Consider the following 18,732-nt stretch of genomic DNA (forward strand, 5'->3'; position numbering starts at 1 on the left):
GCCAGGCTGACGTTCTTTAAAAAGCCTGCCTCCCTAAGTTCAAGCATTTGCTACCCAAGTTGTTATGAGAAGTACTCAGTGGTGTTTGGGCTAAAGTCCTAACTTTTCCTGGTCCTTGAAAACCTGAAAAAATCAGAAAGCAGAATGAAAACTAAGATTTCCCCCAATCATGGCATAATTTAACATGCAACATGAAAATCCACTGTGCTCAATACAGTCGCATTTCACATATGCCATAAAAATTTAAAAAAAAATCCATAACAGGAGCAAAAAGAGCAGGTAAGTGAAAATCTCCCACAAAGGAAGTTCTAAGCACATTCAGTAATGTTAAGAGTTTCTTTTTTTTTTTCTTTTGGGACTGGCTTCCTTTTTAAATTCATTTATTTTTTAATTGAAGCATATTAAGTGTTTCTTATTATTGTTTTTAACAGAAAAGAAATGTGATCATTTTATTCCTGATTAGATTTTATCAGTGTTGACTGAGACAATATAGCTTAATATATAAGAGGGGAAACTTAATTCACATTAGGCACTGTGAACTTGATATGGAAAATATTTTTCAATTTTAATTTTCTGAAGTATAAATTGTGTAATGTCCTTATTTTTGCATATTTCATTCGACATGAATCTTTAAGCTTTAACATTGCTAATATGCATGGAAAGAGAGTAAATACGTGTTTACAAATGTAGAAAAACGTTCTGAAGTTCTCTATGAATTTATTTATAACAAAGTAATCCAGGAACAGGTCATCTTTCAAGTAATCATTTCAGTGTGTAGTAGTATTTTCTCAGAGCCGTAAAGAAGAAATAAACTAAAAGTCTCTTCACTAGGACGTCTTGTTTCCTCTTAATGAAGTATGTATGAACAGCTATTCATCCTGCTAATTTCAAGGTTACTTCCCACCAGATTGCCACAGATGAAGACAGCGGAATCCTCCTGTATAAGGGTGATAAAGACCATATTGCTGTAGAGCTCTACCGAGGACGTGTTCGTGCCAGCTATGACACCGGCTCCCACCCGGCTTCTGCCATTTACAGGTGAGGATCTCTCAGTTACTGGTAAAGGTTAAAACAGTTGCTTAATGCAAAACTGCTTCTCTTCTATTGTTGTGTTATGGGAAGGGAAGGAATAATTTGACTACAGCAGACTTTGTAAGTATATTAGAGGCCTGGCAATATCAGATAGCATACTCAAGTTGAATAACTGAGGAAGGATTTACTAGATGACTATTTACAAAGGTTGGTTGGGACAGTGGAGTGATCTGAAATTAGTAACTTGGGATATTGCTCCTGCCCGTGGGCTTGAAGGAAAGAGGGGAGACAGCAGTTATGGAAGTCAGTGCTCAGAAAACGAATTGTGGAGAGGACTGCCTGACAGAAAGAAGCATCTCCACCTTCAATGGAGGAATGCTTTCAAGCCTCAGGGAAGGAATCAGGGTTTTAAATACTCGATTTCCCAACAGCCTCCTGCCCATGCTTCTTTCTGGCCAATCAGATGCCAGAAAACATCAGACCACCCACTGATCTCGGTAATGTAGCTCACACATGAGCCTCTCAGGGCTCGGCACCGGGAGAAGATGGATGGAGAGTAGTTCTAGAGAAAGAGATGCAGGGTGCCCAGCACAGGGCAAAATTTAAAGTTACTATTCATGCAGTCTGTATTTATTGAGCACTTGACGTGTGTAAGGCATAGTTCTAAGCTTTCAGCAACAAAGTTCCTGCCCTTAAGAAGCTTACACATGAGAAGCCAATGGACACCTCCAAGATGTGTATAATCGTATGATTCATTTTGGAAGTTTCTAATAACATACTGAATTGATGATATACTGAATGCGGTAATGATATACTGATATGTGAATGGAGGAAGATACACTGCTCAAAGTATGCTTTTTGCATAACCTTCAGAGCCCCTCCTTTGGGTCTCAACACCAATCATTTGGCAGACAAGTTACCTAGTTATCGAGTTTATTTCTTCACATGTTTAAATAACTGCCACCATCTAGAGCAGGATCACAAATTCATAGGCAGTCAGTTTTTCCAGGTGGATAACTTAAATGAACTGTAGGCTAATTGCAAACAAATGATATGTGCTCTCATTCTTTTATTCTTGAAAAGATTCTAACCTTTTAGAGAAGCATTTCTGGATTACAAATAGCCTTGGTGTTGGCACCATAATAGGAATGGTTGTAAGGAGAGTGAACTAAAAGCAAATCTTTGTCAAAACAGGACTAGACCTTTTCTACTCGGGTCTCCCTGAATGCTGCCATGTGAAAATGTGGACCCAGGTTTTGCCAGAACTTCTGATTTTTCAAGAAAAAAATTGACACTTTAAATATCCTTCCTTAAATATGATTCACATTTTTTAAATGCCATTTGTGGCAAACAAAACACATTTGTAGACCAAACACACTGGGCACCAAGCTTGTGGGCACTGACTGAGACATAAAATGGAGATACTGACCTCTATGTTACTGACGTCATACTTATATATTTTCCATGTGTTTCACATGTTATTTAATCTTTCACAATGGTTCTGGGAATTAGATGCCGATTGTAGCCATGAATGGAATTCAATAAGTCCTTTTCATGGTAAGCTAACCCACTTGGGAATATTTAGAGCCTGGAAACAAACACATAATTATTGGTTTCCAAGTAGATTACAATAGTTACTTCATCTCTAAATGGTGATGAACTAGTGCCAATATTTTCAATGTTGCTAGGTCTTAAATTTTATAGCCTCAATTTGTTTCAGCTCCTAAAAAGATTTCAGAGTATTGATTTTATGGTTCATTTTTGGTGTTTTGTTTGTTTGTCTTATTTTATGCAATGAAACAGCATAGAACTGTCAGAAACTATAGTAAAAGTTCTTGGAGTTGGCTTATTAAAGCTAGTGTTCACATAAAATACACTTAAAATGCTTCTAGATGAGTTGTAAAAACCCAAGTGATTATATCCAAATGAGGACTTACTCTAAAGAGCTTATTATGAGTTTATGTTCATTACTATTTTTGCCTAACAATAGAGTATACCTTGTAACATCTATAAAAAAAGAATAGTATCATATCACACACTTTTTGTTATGAACCAGAAGTAGAGGTTTCTGCTTGAAGATCATCTAATAGAGACATCTGTTATGAGGTCCAGGGAAAACATAGCATTTGTTTATTTCTTGCTCTTAAGTTTATATCAAAACAATCGACAAATGTTATTGCATTATTTTTAAGTAAAAGAAAAGAAGCAACAGTCACCAAGAATTTGAATAGAGAGACCATACATAGATTGATTTATTGATCTACTGATATAGATAATGTACATGTATATATATATGACCAAAGTAGTATTCCAAATAAGTAGGAAAAAAGTTCCTGTGACATAGACACTATTAAGAACACTGAATTCTTTCAACACCTTAGGAGAATCTAGTTTTTGAGAAGTAATAATCATAGTGTGAGAGCTGGACTATAAAGAAAGCTAAGCGCCAAAGAATTGATGCTTTTGGACTGTGGTGTTGGAGAAGACTCTTGTGAGTCCCTTGGACTGCAAGGAGATCCAACCAGTCCATCCTAAAGGAGATCAGTCCTGAATATTCATTGGAAGGACTGATGCTGAAGCTGAAACTCCAGTACTTTGGCCACCTGATGCAAAGAACTGACTCTTTTGAAAAGATCCTAATGCTGGGAAAGATTGAAGGTGGGAGGAGAAGGGGACGACAGAGGATGAGATGGTTGGATACATCACCAACTCAGTGGACATGAATCTGAGTAAGCTCCAGGAGCTGGTAATGGGCAGGGAAGCCTGGGGTGCTGCAGTTCATGGGGTCACAAAGAATCGGACATGACTGAGTGACTGAACTGAACTGAACTAAATCATAGTGGCTAAGATGTGTTCAGATCTAGGCTTGTTCAATTGCTATATATAAACTGTAGCAAGGTATTTAATTTTTCTGTGCTTCAGAATTCATAATATTAATTTTTCTGTGCTTTAGAGTTCTCATCTGTAAGTAATAATATAGTGCTGCTGCTAAGTCGCTTCAGTCGTGTCCGACTCTGTGTGACCCCATAGACGGCAGCCCATGAGGCTCCCCCGTCCCTGGGATTCTCCAGGCAAGGACACTGGAGTGGGTTGCCATTTCTTTCTCCAGTGCATGAAAGTGAAAAGTGAAAGTGAAGTCACTCAGTCGTGTCCTACTCTTAGCAACCCCATGGACTGCGGCCCACCAGGCTCTTCTGTCCATGGGATTTTCCAGGCAAGAGTGCTGGAGTGGGGTGCCATTGCCTTCTCCGAATAATATAGTACCTACCCCATAAAGTCTCTTTGAGGATTTGATTCTACACTTAGCTCTGTCCTCACTTTTACCTTACTTTGTCTTCATTATCATCTCCTTCTAACAACAGAGGAAAATCTTTCTGGTGTCTATTTCTGGAGTGCAGCAAGAGTTAAAAGTGCATCCTCTATCCTCTATCCTAGAAGTATATCATGTTTTTAATTTCTGTGAAGGGGAATTTGGAAATAGCTTTCCCACTTCTGGAAATTTATCCCAAAGGTATACCTAGAGACATAGAAATGATGTATGCACAAGGTAACTCACTGTGGTGTTGGTTCTAAAAACAAAAGTTAGGAAACAACCCAAGTTTAAATGGGCAGCCACACAATGGAATATACTATAAAAGGAAAAAGGAGTAAGGGAGGGGAAGAGAGGAGAAAGTTCTCTATGTAAGATATTGAAAGATTTCCAAGGTCTGTTGCTCAGTTCAAAAGAAAAAAGTGTAGAGAGCAGTGTCAAAACAAAGTAAGGTAGAGAGGAGTGTCTTTGCATTTTTATTTTCATGTACTTTCATAAAGAAAAAACTAGGGATAGAGAGGAAGGAATGTGATGGAGTCACAACTGGTGTATAAATACAATTTTATATCATTCTGATTTTTAAACCATTTGAACATCACTACAACTCAAAACCAAAACTGAAGCAATGGAAAAGAACAGGTACTCTAAAGACAGTCTGCCTTGATTCAAGTCCCAGATTTGCTATTAACTGTGTGTCTTGGTCAAATTCTGGTCCTCACCTGATAAATGGAGATAATAAATCACAGTTTCATCTCTGTAGGACTGTAGTAAAAATTTTATGATTCGATACATGTGGAGTATTTATAATGCATACCAAATAATAAGTGATGATAGCTGTTTGGATCATAAGTTCAGAATGTCCAGAACTAACTTCATTTCCTTTGCTTCACCCTGGTTCATTCGTAATTTCATTGAGAGGCATCACCATCTTCTTGGTCATTGTAGGTATAATGAATTATTCTTAACCTTTTTCTTTCTTTCACCTTCAACTTGAAATTTGTCTGAAGCCCTATTTCTGCTCTTAATAATTTTCTAGCATTTATTTAAATGCCTCTGTCCTTGCTCAGGCCTTCTAAGAATATGCACTCTGATAAAAAGTACCACATCTCCATCATTACAGCAAAGCCCATCAATAATACTGTTGCCATCAGCTTTCACCTAAGGGGCTTAATAAATATTTTCTTTGATTGAATGAAATTTTCAAATCTTGATGTGTTTCCACTTTATATAACTTTATTAAATATACATTATACTAATGTTTTAAAAGGGAATACTTTTACATATCCTTACCTTGGAGAATTTGAGTTCAGTTCATTGAATGATTTTATGTTACATGAAATATACCTTGGTAAGACTTTGTTTCCCAAATTATGCATTATTTAATGTGCCATTGGAGCATCACATATGGGAATAATTTTGTACACCAGGTGCATTGTTTGAATTACCTAGTTAATTTTCTACATTAATGGGAATGGATTTTGTTTATTTTAGTAAAATGAAATCTGTTTAATTAGGGGAAATTGGCATCCATTAATATTGTTTCTATTGTAGTGTATTTCGGGTTTAAAATTTTTGATCTTAGATGTCAATTATTTTCCCAAATGAATTGACATGAGAACCATTATTTCATGGAAATACATTTAGAGGTAGTACTTAACAAGTTGTAAGTGTGTTTAAGAAAATCAAGATGTAGTACTGGTTTTCTTTTCCAGCAGAACTAAAGTGGTGTTCACATTCCCTCATTATATTTCTTACATGATTTCCTGCAGACATGTATACTGTTAACAGGGGCTGCATACGTGCACTGGTGCAGAGCAATTGTTTTCACATAAGCTGCACCACAGTCACCTGAAAGGTATGTTAAAATACAGAGTATTGGGCTCCACCCTCTAGTTTGTGATTCAGATCCCAGATGAGCCTCAGTTTTCATTTCGTTTCCATCTGATCTTCCGGGCCAGGGACAACAATGTGAAAACCATTTGTGTGAAAGTAATTGTGTGAAAACCATTTGTGTGAAAGAAAAATCTGAGCTGTGCTCTGAGAGCTGATGGTGTGCATTGCTTCTCTTATCCAAGTTTCAAGACTTCATAGTTGATGTCAGCCTTGTTGGGAATATTTTCCACCAGAGTAATCACCAGATGCTACAAATCCAGACTCATTCTGTTTTTCAGAGAGCCAGTTATTAAATATTAGCCTGCACCCTGCTAAGAGAGCTAATCAGCAGCAACAAAGATGCCATAAGCAGCCCAACAAATGGATGGATGTAGAATATGGCATGCATGCCTAATTGTTAGAGTGCTTAGAGAATAGCATAAAGAGGGACTTATTAATAGTGCTATGAATGAATGAATGACAGCCCAAACTTGAAGCCAGCATCAGGCAGTAGTCCCTCAGACAGGGACGGAATAACACTATTTTCTCAAGTAGGCTGATAATCACTTGCCCTTCAAAAGACCTTCTTTCCATCTAGATAGGCAGAAACTTAAAAAAAACTGTTAATCACAATTGTCTGCTTCCTTCTTTAGATTCAAATTAATGTCATTTTCCAAACCAGACAGCTTCTTTGAAAACATAGTCATTACTATTTAAAAATTAGGAAATCAGATGTACGCATTACAAAAGCACAGGACCAGACCATGCCTTCATCAGTTTCATTACTCAGGGAACCTGCACAACTTCAGAGGACTTGCCTCTGCAGACTGTCAGGCTCGCTTAGCTACACAGCCTCTGGGTTATGCAACATACAGGCTTACATTAAGAAAAAAAGAATTAATATTGGAAAGACAGACAGTAGATAGACTTTATATAGTCTTCTTTCCAAGGTGAATAACTCAGCTTGACAGGCTGTATGGGAAGGCACCACTTTTTATCAGCTTTGTAACTTTGACAATTTGCGCTTCCATTTCATGGGGAGACTTGGAAGTAACTAACGTAAAGTGCCTAGTCTAGGCAGAGTAGGATAATGGGTAATGCTGAGATTTATGGATACTCTTCATGTTCAGATACACTGATGCTGAAGAATAAGGACTCAGGTGCAAATACTATTGTTTTACATGTGACTCCTACCTTATGTTCAAATGTAGAAGTTTCTCTCTATTTTTAGAGCCTTTTCATTTAAATTACATACATACAGTCTCCAACTTATGATGGTTCAAGTTAATGATTTTTCAGCTTTGTGATGGTGGAAAAGCAATATCCATTCAGTAGAAACCATACTTAGAGGTTTGAATTTTGATCTTTTCCCAGGCTAGCTATATGTGGTATGATACTCTCTTGAGATGCTAGATAGTGGAAGCAAGCTAGCCATGGTCTCCCAGTCAGCCACCAGTGTAAACAACCAGTATACTTACAACTATCCTATTCTGCTTTTCTACTTTCAATCCAATATTCAATAAATTATATGAGATAGTCAATGCTTTATTATCAAATAGATTTTGTGTTAGATGATTTTGGCCAACTGTAAGAAGCAAGAGAGTTGCAGAAAAACATGTGCTTCTGCTTTATTGATTATGCCAAAGGCTTTGACTGTGTGGATCACAATAAACTGTGGAAAATTCTGAAAGAGATGGGAATACCAGACCACCTGACCTGCCTCTTGAGAAACCTATATGCAGGTCAGGAAGCAACAGTTAGAACTGGACATGGAACAATAAACTGGTTCCAAATAGGAAAAGGAGTACATCAAGGCTGCATATTGTCACCCTGCTTATTTAACTTATATGCAGAGTACATCATGAGAAACGCTGGGCTGGAAGAAGCACAAGCTGGAATCAAGATTGCCGGAAGAAATATCAATCACCTCAGATATGCAGATGACACCACCCTTATGGCAGAAAGTGAAGAGGAGCTAAAGAGCCTCTTGATGAAAGTGAAAGAGGAGAGTGAATAGGTTGGCTTAAAGCTCAACATTCAGAAAATGAAGATCATGGCATCTGGTTCCATCACTTCATGGGAAATAGATGGGGAAACAGTGGAAACAGTGTCAGACTTTATTTTTGGGGGCTCCAAAATCACTGCAGATGGTGACTGCAGCCATGAAATTAAAAGACACTTACTTCTTGGAAGAAAAGTTATGACCAACTCAGATAGCATATTGAAAAGCAGAGACATTACTTTGTCAACAGTGGTCCATCTAGGCAAGGCTATGGTTTTTCCTGTGGTCATGTATGGATGTGAGAGTTGGACTGTGAAGAAAGCTGAGCACTGAAGAATTGATGCTTTTGAACTGTGGTGCTGAAGAAGACTCTTGAGAGTCCCTTGGACTGCAAAGAGATCCAACCAGTCCATCCTAAAGGAGATCAGTCCTGTGTGTTCTTTGGAAGGAATGATGCTAAAGCTGAAACTCCAGTACTTTGGCCACCTCATGCAAAGAGTTGACTCATTGGAAAAGACTCTGATGCTGGGAGGGATTGGGGCAGGAGGAGAAGGGGATGACAGAGGATGAAATAGCTGGATGGCATCACCTTTGGTGATGGACAGGGAGGCCTGGCGTGCTGCAGTTCATGGGGTCGCAAAGAGTCGACACGACTGAGCGACTGAACTGAACTGAACTGAAGCCAGTATAAGTGTTCTGAGCATGCTTAAGGCAGGCTAAGCTTATGATGTTCAGTTAATTAGGTGTATTAAGTATATTTTCAATTTAACCGTACTTTTCACTTTATAGTGAGTATATTCCTCAGTTGTAAGTTGAGGAAGATCTGGAATTTGCTCCAAAATACATTTACTTGATAAATTATTTTGTAAAAACTTCTTCTGTAAGCTCTTATGCAAGTACATAAATACATTTAATCCCATTTGGCTTCTCATTTCTTTCCACTTAAACAATTGGGCAGGAAAATTGTTTTATTAGCATTCCTACTTCACAGATGAAGCATCTTTAGCCCAGAGATACCAAAATGAGATGGCCAGTTGAATTTGTCTAGTTTCTGATTCCTATTCCACTGCACAGAGTATGCCAACAAATACTTTAAAATTTTTAAGGCAAAAAGCAGGGGTTCACATAAGCGAAGGAAGTGAAATATTTATCTTCACTACTGAAATACCTGAAGATTAACCATGGAGAAAGAAATATTGTCCTTGTTAATGTGTCCTGCAGATATAAAGACAATCAAAGACAATTTAAGACCCCTCTTCTTTTAAGCCCCAAGTTTTTAAACTCTGTAGCAAAGCATGAGACAATTGAGTAACAGCTTTCACACATCCATTTAGAAACACAAGAAAACAAATCTCAGGTAATAGATGAGTGTAGTAAAACTGAATTACATAATACGGTAGTAAGTGCAATTTATGTTCCCAGCGGAAAGGTTCACTGTTAAGTGGTTCACTTGCGACTTTTGTGAGTCGTGGAATGTATAGTTCCCTAGGGAGAAGTGAGAGTGTTTGTCAATACTTATCAGGACGCAGAAGGATGTTACACATTGCAAGTGGATAGGTATGAGATGACCATGATAGACTGTAAAATCAATGATGGCTCAGTTTTATTCTGCAACAACCGGTGTGTCAATCACTGCTTTTATTTTAAAAGGGTATATAGATAATAAAGAACTCCTGGACAAACCCCAGATCTCTGGCTTAAGGAAACAGCATGAAAACACTAATTTTGAATACTCCTAGCTTGGCCATATTCTCTTCAGGCTCCATCCGCAGAATATCATCTTAAAACCAAAGAACCTAAAAACATTAATTTCACAGTACTTATCTGTTTAAAAGCTTGGCAAAGCGTCACTTGATTCCTGGGAAATATAGATGGAATTAAGTTCACTGGTAACTCTTACCAAGTTCTGGAATCATCAGATTAGACATTGAAAGCCTTTGGGAAGAGAAAAATGTAGTCATTCTGAATTTCACTTATAAATGGGAAAATAGGATCAAAAAACAAGTTTTACATCTATATATCTCACATGCATTTTCATAATCTTCAGCTCTCATTATAAGTTTATTACATATTTTTTTTTCCAGTTCAGTGATTTTTAGTAAACACAAGTTTGCAACCAACATAGAAGATTATTTTCCATAGAATTTTATTCCTGGGCTAGTTGGGAGAGAAATCATCTATTAAAGCCTTGTTACTAACACAACATTGTAAATCAGCTATACTCCAACAAAAATTTTTCTTAAAAAGCTTATTACTGATGAGAACACATGCCATTTGTATGGTACTAGTGCTTGGATCTGGAGAAGGCAATGGCACCCCACTCCAGTACTCTTGCCTGGAAAATCCCATGGACGGAGGAGCCTGGTAGGCTGCAGTCCATGGGGTCGCTAAGAAGCAGACATGACTGAGCGACTTCACTTTCACTTTTCACTTTCATGCATTGGAGAAGGAAATGGCAACCCACTCCAGTGTTCTTGCCTGGAGAATCCCAGGGAATGGGGAGCCTGGTGGGCTGCCGTCTATGGGGTCGCGCAGAGTCGGACACGACTGAAGCGACTTAGCAGCAGCAGCAGCAGTGCTTGGATCATAGAAAAAGCAAGAGAATTCCAGAAAAACTTCTGCTACATTGACTATGCTAAATCCTTTGTGTGGATCACAACAAACTGTGGAAAATTCTTAGAGATGGGAATACCAGACCACCATACCTGCCCCCTGCAGGTTAGGAAGCAACAGTTAGAACCAGACATGGAACAAAGAACTGGTTCAAAATTGGGAAAGGAGTACATCAAGGCTGTATATTGTCATCCTGCTTATTTGACTTATATGCCAAGTACATCATGAGAAATGCTGGGATGGATAAAGCACAAGCTGGAGTCAAGATTTCCGGGAGAAATATCAATAACCTCAGATATGCAGACTTCTGCCACCCTTATGGCAGAAAGAGAAGAGGAACTAAAGAGCCTCTTGATGAAGGTGAAAGAAGAGAGTGAAAAAGCTGGCTTAAAACTCAGCATTCAAAAAACAAAGACATCGGCATCTGGTCCCATCCCTTCATGGCAAATAGATGGGGAAACAATGGAAACAGTGACAGACTTTATTTCCTTGGGCTCCAAAATCACTGCAGATGGTGACTACAGCCATGAAATAAAAAGACGCTTGCTCCTTGGAAGAAAAGCTATGACCAGCCCAGACAGTGTATTAAAAAACAGAGACATTACTTTGCCAACAAAGACCCATATACTCTGCTGACAAAAGTCCATATAGTCAAAGCTATGATTTTTCCAATAGTCATGTATGGATGTGAGAGTTGGACCATAAAGAACGCTGAGGGCCGAAGAATTTTGATGGTTTCAAACTGTGGTGTTGGAGAAGACTCTTGAGAGTCCCTTGGACTGCAAGGAGATCCAACCAGTCCATCCTAAAGGAGATCAACACTGAATATTTGCTGGAAGTACTGATGCTGAAACTGAAGCTCCAATACTTTGGCCACCTGATGCAAAAAAAACTGACTCATTTGAAAAGACCCCGATGCTGGGAAAGACTGAAGGCAGGAGGAGAAGGGGACAACAGAGGATGAGATGGTTGGATGGCATCACCAACTCAATGGACATGAGTTTGAGCAAGCTCCAGGAGATGGTGAAGGACAGGGAAGCCTGACGTGCTGCAGTCCCTGAAGTCGCAAAGAGTTGGACACGAATGAGTGACTGAACAACAATAGTGCTAGCGTTGTGTGCTTGTGTTATATTTCTACCAATCTTTAGTGCCATCTTACAGTCAATGTTAAAAAGAAAGCTGAACTAATTTAATTTCCTCTTGAAGAAGATCCTGAAATAGTATCCAATTATTTATATAATGATGGTGATGCAGATGATAATACCAATGCATACCATTTAACTTTGTGCTTTCTATAGGCTAGATGTTTTGCTCTGAATTAAAACAAACAAAAAAAAAATATTTCACAGGGATAGACCTCAGTTTAACCATAGGAAGGGGGAATATTTGTTAACATTTACTGAAGAGATGACTGAAGTTTATTAGCAATTAAGTAACTTATCTAAAGTTAAACATTTAATAAATTCAAGACCAGAATTCAAATCCAGGTTTATCTGCCTCCAAAATCTGTATGTTTAACTAGTAGTTACTATTACTATTCAGCATATGCCTTTTGAAGAGTCATATTTAAGATCACTAACAGTTGATATGTAGCTTTATTTATAAAGTATCTTCTTTGTATATTGGACTTTCTAGAAGGCTTAGTGGTAAAGAATCTGCTGATCACTAGTGGAGATGAAGGAGACATGGGTTCAATCCCTGGGTTAGACATATCCCCTGGAGGGGCAAATGGCAACCCACTCCAGTACTGATGACTAGAGAATTCCATGGACAGAGAAGCCTGGCAGGCTACAGTCCATGGGGTCACAGAGTCAGATGCGAGTGAGCACACCTGTAGTTGGAAATGTAGTAAAGTTTGCTCAACCATGTCCCCCATGAACTATACAGTCCACGGAATTCTCTAGGCCAGAATACTGAACTGAGTAGCCTTTCCCCTCTCCAGGGATCGAACCCGGGTCTCCCGCATTGCAGGTGGATTCTTTACCAGCTGAACCCCAAGGGAAAGCGAGCCTACCTGTATTCCTTGTATATTATCTCCTCTGTTGATTTTAGTGGTGTCATTTGTTGGGATAATTAAATGTGTATGGGGCAAAAAAATTGTTTGCCACATCTGACATTTATTTTTTTCAAGATGATATCTGAAACAGGTTATCAAAATCCCCACATATGTGGACACTTTTAACTACTTAAGACCAGAGAACATCAAGTGTTTTCACAGCTGTACATTATGGTTTATATTGTCAAATCACAAAAAACACTTTGGTCTATGCTGGCGAACAATGAAATATGATTAGACTCCTGTGATAAGAACGATACAGAAATGTCAATACATTTTTTTCATTATTTTCCAGGTTTGACCTATTTGCAAATTTAAGTATCAGTGCCTGGAAATTTAAGCAATCATTTTGCTTAGGGAGGGCTTCACTGGTGGCTCAGCGATAAAGAATCCACCTGCCAATGCAGAAGCCACAGGAGACGCAGGTTCAATCTCTGGGTCGGGAAGATCCCCTAGAGGAGGAAATGGCAACCACTCCAGTATTCTTGCCTGGGGAATCCCATGGACAGAGGAGCCTGGTGGGCTACAGTCCGTGGGGTCCCAAAGAATCAGACACAACTGAGTGCCTGAGCACGCATGCACACTTGCTTGGGGAGTATTAGGTATTCCCAGTCTTCCTATTATATGTTCCCATATTTCCCTTTTTGAACCATTTTTCCAGTCTTTCCAATCAATATCTCAAATATTTGTTCTTTAATTTTCGCTATCAGTCCTATTTTTTTGTTTGTCCCCTGTTTCATTGGCCTGATATAACACTGTACTAAAGTAACAGTCACCTTTAAACCTTATAGCACCTAGTTACTAATTGCCCCTAACTTCATTTTTCAGCTGTCATGTTCTGTTTACCTAAAATTCTTAATCTCTTTGTTTTTGTCCATTTTATGTATTTCCATAAGCCCTCTCAAAGTTTTTAGAAGGTGGCGGTAATGATTGTTAGACCTGGCCCTTTAAAGTTATAGAAGAGAAACTGAAGAACCATTATCATCACTAGATTCTCTAGATATGACTCTGTTAAGCATTCCAATTAATCTGCTATTCCCGCCTCTCCACTGAGCATAATCATCTTCATAGTAATATCATTTGATGGAAAATCTTCTGAAAATTGCAAATAAAATGAGGGTATATTTTCAATTAACAAATTTCAAAAACTACAGTGATCTTACCAAATTGCTTCTTCCTGTATTTATGTGCATGTTTGATTCTGGTAGGTGTTACTGTGTAGTGCTTGAGAGTGCAGAGACCAGTGATCCCCTAACATCAATGCCTAAAGAGTATATTTGGCACAGCTGTAGGCTCCTTGTGTTTTGAACACAATTTGGAGTAACAGCAGCTGAAGAAGAAAAACTCTAATAGCATTTAAAATGCATACATTAGGTTTTGTAATTTCTGCAAACCAGAAGATTGTGACTAGACAGTAATAAAATGTACTCATTTCCACTTATCCCGGTGGGAGGGCTTTCCTGGTGGCTCAGATGGTAAAGAATCCACCTGCATTGCAGGTGACCTGAGTCCAATCCCTGGGTCGGGAAGATCCCATGGAGAAGGAAATGGCAACCTACTCCAGTATTCTTGCCTGGAGAATCCCATGGACAGAGGAACCTGGTGGGCTGCAGTCCATGGGGTCACAAAGAGTTGGATACAACTGGGCAGCCAATGGGAGAACTTTTGTATTACCTAAGAACACTTTTGTGTTACATAAGAAATAAAAAAGGATTGTTTCTCCCTGAAAGTATTCATTTTAAAATCAGTTACTTATCTTTATTAATGTTAGATAGGAGTATATTTTCCCCAAAAGAACTTGGTCCAGTTTGTATTGTACCTCCTTTTCTTTAATAAAGAGATAATTGGAGAATCGGCTAAGGTATTGTGTTTTGTTTTTTGTTTTAGTGTGGAGACAATCAATGATGGAAATTTTCACATTGTGGAACTACTTGCCCTGGATCAAAGTCTCTCGCTCTCAGTGGATGGAGGGAGCCCCAAAATCATTACCAACTTGTCAAAGCAGTCCACTCTGAATTTTGACTCCCCTCTCTATGTCGGAGGTAAGCCTTTTCTCAAATTTCATGGATTCCCAAACCCCATGATTCTCATCACAGATTAATGCTGAAGTTGTTGATGCCTGGTGCCATGGTCATTGATCAATCATTGATGAACAGCAAGGATAGAAAAGAAAGAGTCCTAGATGGGTGTAAGAGTCTATTTTGTAATGCTGACCCTGGGTCTAACTAATATGTAGTCGGGTGGAGGACATTAATGTTTCTTTTGTGTCTATCACTTGCTAGCTGATTTGCACATCAGATAATTATTTGATCTGGTGTATGGAAAAAGAAAGCTGGTTATAAGTCAAATCAGACAATGAAAAAGATGAGAAAACAAGTTTGATGCAAACTGAGGAGTACATGACCCACCCCAGCTCCAATAAGGAGGGTAACACTACCAGCTTCAGTCAGATGTCACTATGCTTGAGTGTCTTTACTGTTAGTCACAAATTCATCTACAGGATGGGATAGTTATTAATGAAACCAAATGAATGAATGAACAAATTAAATTCACAAATTGTACTGGGGCAATGGGAAGTACTTCTGTTGAGCTCAGACCTTAAGGGGAATGATAAAGAGAGAAGGTTGGAAAGGTGGTTTAGGGCTTGAAAATACAGAGTGAAGACTATTTTTAAGCAACAAGAAGGCAGATAAACAAATATAAGGGATGGACAGAGATCTGAAGGAGCACAAAGAAAAAGAACCGCAGTAGGGAAACCTAGCATATTGAAAAGCAGAGACATTACTTCGCCAACAAAGGTCCGTCTAGTCAAGGCTATGGTTTTTCCAGTGGTCATGTATGGATGTGAGAGTTGGATGGTGAAGAAAGCTGAGCACCGAAGAGTTGATGCTTTTGAACTGTGGTGTTGGAGAAGACTCTTGAGAGTCCCTTGGACTGCAAGGAGATCCAACCAGTCCATTCTGAAGGAGAGCAGTCCTGGGTGTTCTTTGGAAGGAATGATGCTAAAGCTGAATCTCCAGTACTCAGGCCACCTCATGTAAAGAGTTGACTCATTGGAAAAGACTCTGATGCTGGAAGGGGTTGGGGGCAGGAGGAGAAGGGGACGACAGAGGATGAGATGGCTGGATGGCATCACCGACTCAATGGACTTGAGTTTGAGTGAACTCCGGGAGTTGGTGATGGACAGGGAGGCCTGGCGTGCTGCGATGCATGGGGTTGCAAAGAGTCGGACATGACTGAGCGACTGAACTGAACTGAACTGAGAGAATCCTTGCACTCTTGCATAAATCTGGAGGAGTAGATATAACCTGGAGATAGAATTTCAAATTTCAAGCAAATGAGTAAGAAAGCATATGATGGTGAATTGAGTTGCATCGAATTAAATTTCATTGAACTGAGATGAATTGACTGATGAAATCAACCCATTTTACAGATAAATAAGCCAAAGTTTCTGAATAGGTCAATGTAACCAATTTTTTCACGATGACAGGTATTTTAAACTTTACATCAATTATTTTCACAGGAACAACCTGGGGATGCTACATATTTTTACCAACCCCTCAAAGCTTTCCCTAAAAGCAGTTTTGAAAAATTTCTGAAATTCCAGAGCACCACTGATTTTAATAATTTTAGCAGTAGACAATTTGAACACTCCTGTAGAATTTCAGGTTTTTTTAAAGTAGTTAAAAGTCTTTGGTACAATTCTGTAAAGATTTATTGAGCACCTCCCATAAGCTAAGAACTAAGTTAATAGAGGCATAAAGAATAAAAAACTGAAAAAGAATCATCCCTTCTGTACCCAGGGGAGTGGAGAAGACAGTCACATCCTCATGAAACCATAAGGCATTGTAATAAAAGTACCTTATAGAAAGTCTGGGCAGCAAGATGACTGATCTGTTTGCTTCATGGGAATCACACTATGGGATTCATTAACAGGCAAGAGCCTCCATTGTTGCCTGTGGTTGGAGAGAAAAGAAATTGTATTTGCTAAGCATCTGCTGTGTTCTCAGCATAATGCTTCTTTTACAGTCTTACCCCCAGAGAATGTAGGAAGTAGGTATGATTTTTTGTTTTATAATCGCTAAGGGGTTATCTCAGGGACTCCTAGAACATGTCCAAGTTCACAAAGCTATGAAGCTATGATAGAGACCTCGTTTGAGTTCAGGCCTATCTGCACCCAAAGCCACCTGCAATTGACATTCACTTCTTACAGAGTCTAACTTCTGTGGCTTTTGGTTTGTTTCTGGACTTGTCCTTCACCTGATTTTTTTACACTTTCATTAGAGATCATTTCACTGAGTCTTCTAAGACCCCTTTAAAATGTGGTTACAAAAATAAATAAGTATGGAATGGGAGTGCTTGGGCCAGAAGCTTGATGATGCAGTGGTTAGGATTGTGCTTCCAATGCAGAGGGTATGGATTTGACCCCTGGTTGGAGAAGTAAGATCCCACATGCCACATGGCATGGCCAATAAGTAAGTAAGTAAAGAAGGCAGAGCACCAAAGAATTGATGCTTTCAAACTGTGGTGCTGGAGAAGACTCTTGAGAGTCCTCTGGACAGCAAGGAGATCAAACTAGTCAATCCTAAAGGAAGTCAGCACTGAATATTCATTGGTAGGACTGATGCTGAAGCTGAAGCTCAATACTCTGGCCACCTGATGTGAAGAGCTGACTCACTGCAAAAAGACCCTGATGCTGGGAAAGACTGAGGGCAGGAGGAGAAGGAGGAGACAGAGGACGAGATGGTCAGATGGCATCACCGATTAAATGGACATGAGTTTGAGCAAACTCCAGGAGATAGTGAAGGACAGGGAAGCCTGGCGTGCTGCTGTTCATGGGGTCACAAAGAGTTGGACATTACTTAGTGACTAAACAACAAAGAAAGTAAATAAATAGAATTCTATGTTTTTAAAAAAGAACATTTTTCAAAAAGGGGGAAAGAAGAGTTTTTAGTCAGCATTGCCAAAGCCTTTTACTCTGTGGATCACAATAATCTGTGAACAATTCTGAAAGAGATGGGAATACCAGACCACCTGACCTGCCTCTTGAGAAACCTATATGCAGGTCAGAAAGCAACAGTTAGAACTGGACATGGAACAACAGACTGGATCCAAATTGGAAAAGGAGTACGTCAAGGCTGTATATTGTCACCCTGCTTATTTAACTTACGTGCAGAGTACATCATGAGAAACTCTGGGCTGGAAGAAACACAAGCTGGAATCAAGATTGCCGGAAGAAATATCAATCACCTCAGATATGCAGATGACACCACCCTTATGGCAGACAGTGAAGAGGAACTAAGAAGCCGCTTGATGAAAGTGAAAGAGGAGAGTGAAAAAGTTGGCTTAAAGCTCAGCATTCAGAAAACGAAGATCATGGCATCTGGTCCCATCACTTCATGGGAAATAGATGGGGAAACAGTGGAAACAGTGTCAGACTTTATTTTGGGGGGGCTCCAAAATCACTGCAGATGGTGACTGCAGCCATGAAATTAAAAGACGCTTACTCCTTGGAAGGAAAGTTATGACCAACCTAGACAGCATATTGAAAAGCAGAGACATTACTTTGCCAACAAAGGTCCATCTAGTCAAGGTTATGGTTTTTCCAGTGATCATGTATGGATGTGAGAGTTAGATGGTGTAGAAAGCTGAGCGCCGAAGAATTGATGCTTTTGAACTGTGGTGTTGAAGAAGACTCTTGAGAGTCCCTTGGACTGCAAGGAGATCCAACCAGTCCATTCTAAAGGAGATCAGCCCTGGGATTTCTTTGGAAGGAATGATGCTAAAGCTGAAACTCCAGTACTTTGGCCACCTCATGCAAAGAGTTGTCTCATTGGAAAAGACTCT

At 39.1% G+C, this 18,732-nt stretch overlaps 1 protein-coding gene across 4 annotated transcripts in view; it reads left to right on the top strand.

Annotated features, from left to right (window-relative positions):
• The window catches only part of SLIT2 (slit guidance ligand 2), a 403,061-nt gene that overhangs the window by 379,137 nt on the left and 5,192 nt on the right, over window positions 1-18,732 (top strand). For all 4 annotated transcript variants that reach the window (XM_068975688.1, XM_068975691.1, XM_068975687.1 and 1 more), the window contains 2 exons: window positions 908-1,038; window positions 14,773-14,927. In XM_068975688.1, the coding sequence (XP_068831789.1) occupies window positions 908-1,038; window positions 14,773-14,927 (286 nt within the window). The remainder of the gene's footprint in view (window positions 1-907; window positions 1,039-14,772; window positions 14,928-18,732) is intronic.

Source organism: Capricornis sumatraensis, chromosome 7 (assembly GCF_032405125.1).
Source record: "Capricornis sumatraensis isolate serow.1 chromosome 7, serow.2, whole genome shotgun sequence".
Lineage (NCBI taxonomy): Eukaryota > Metazoa > Chordata > Mammalia > Artiodactyla > Bovidae > Capricornis > Capricornis sumatraensis.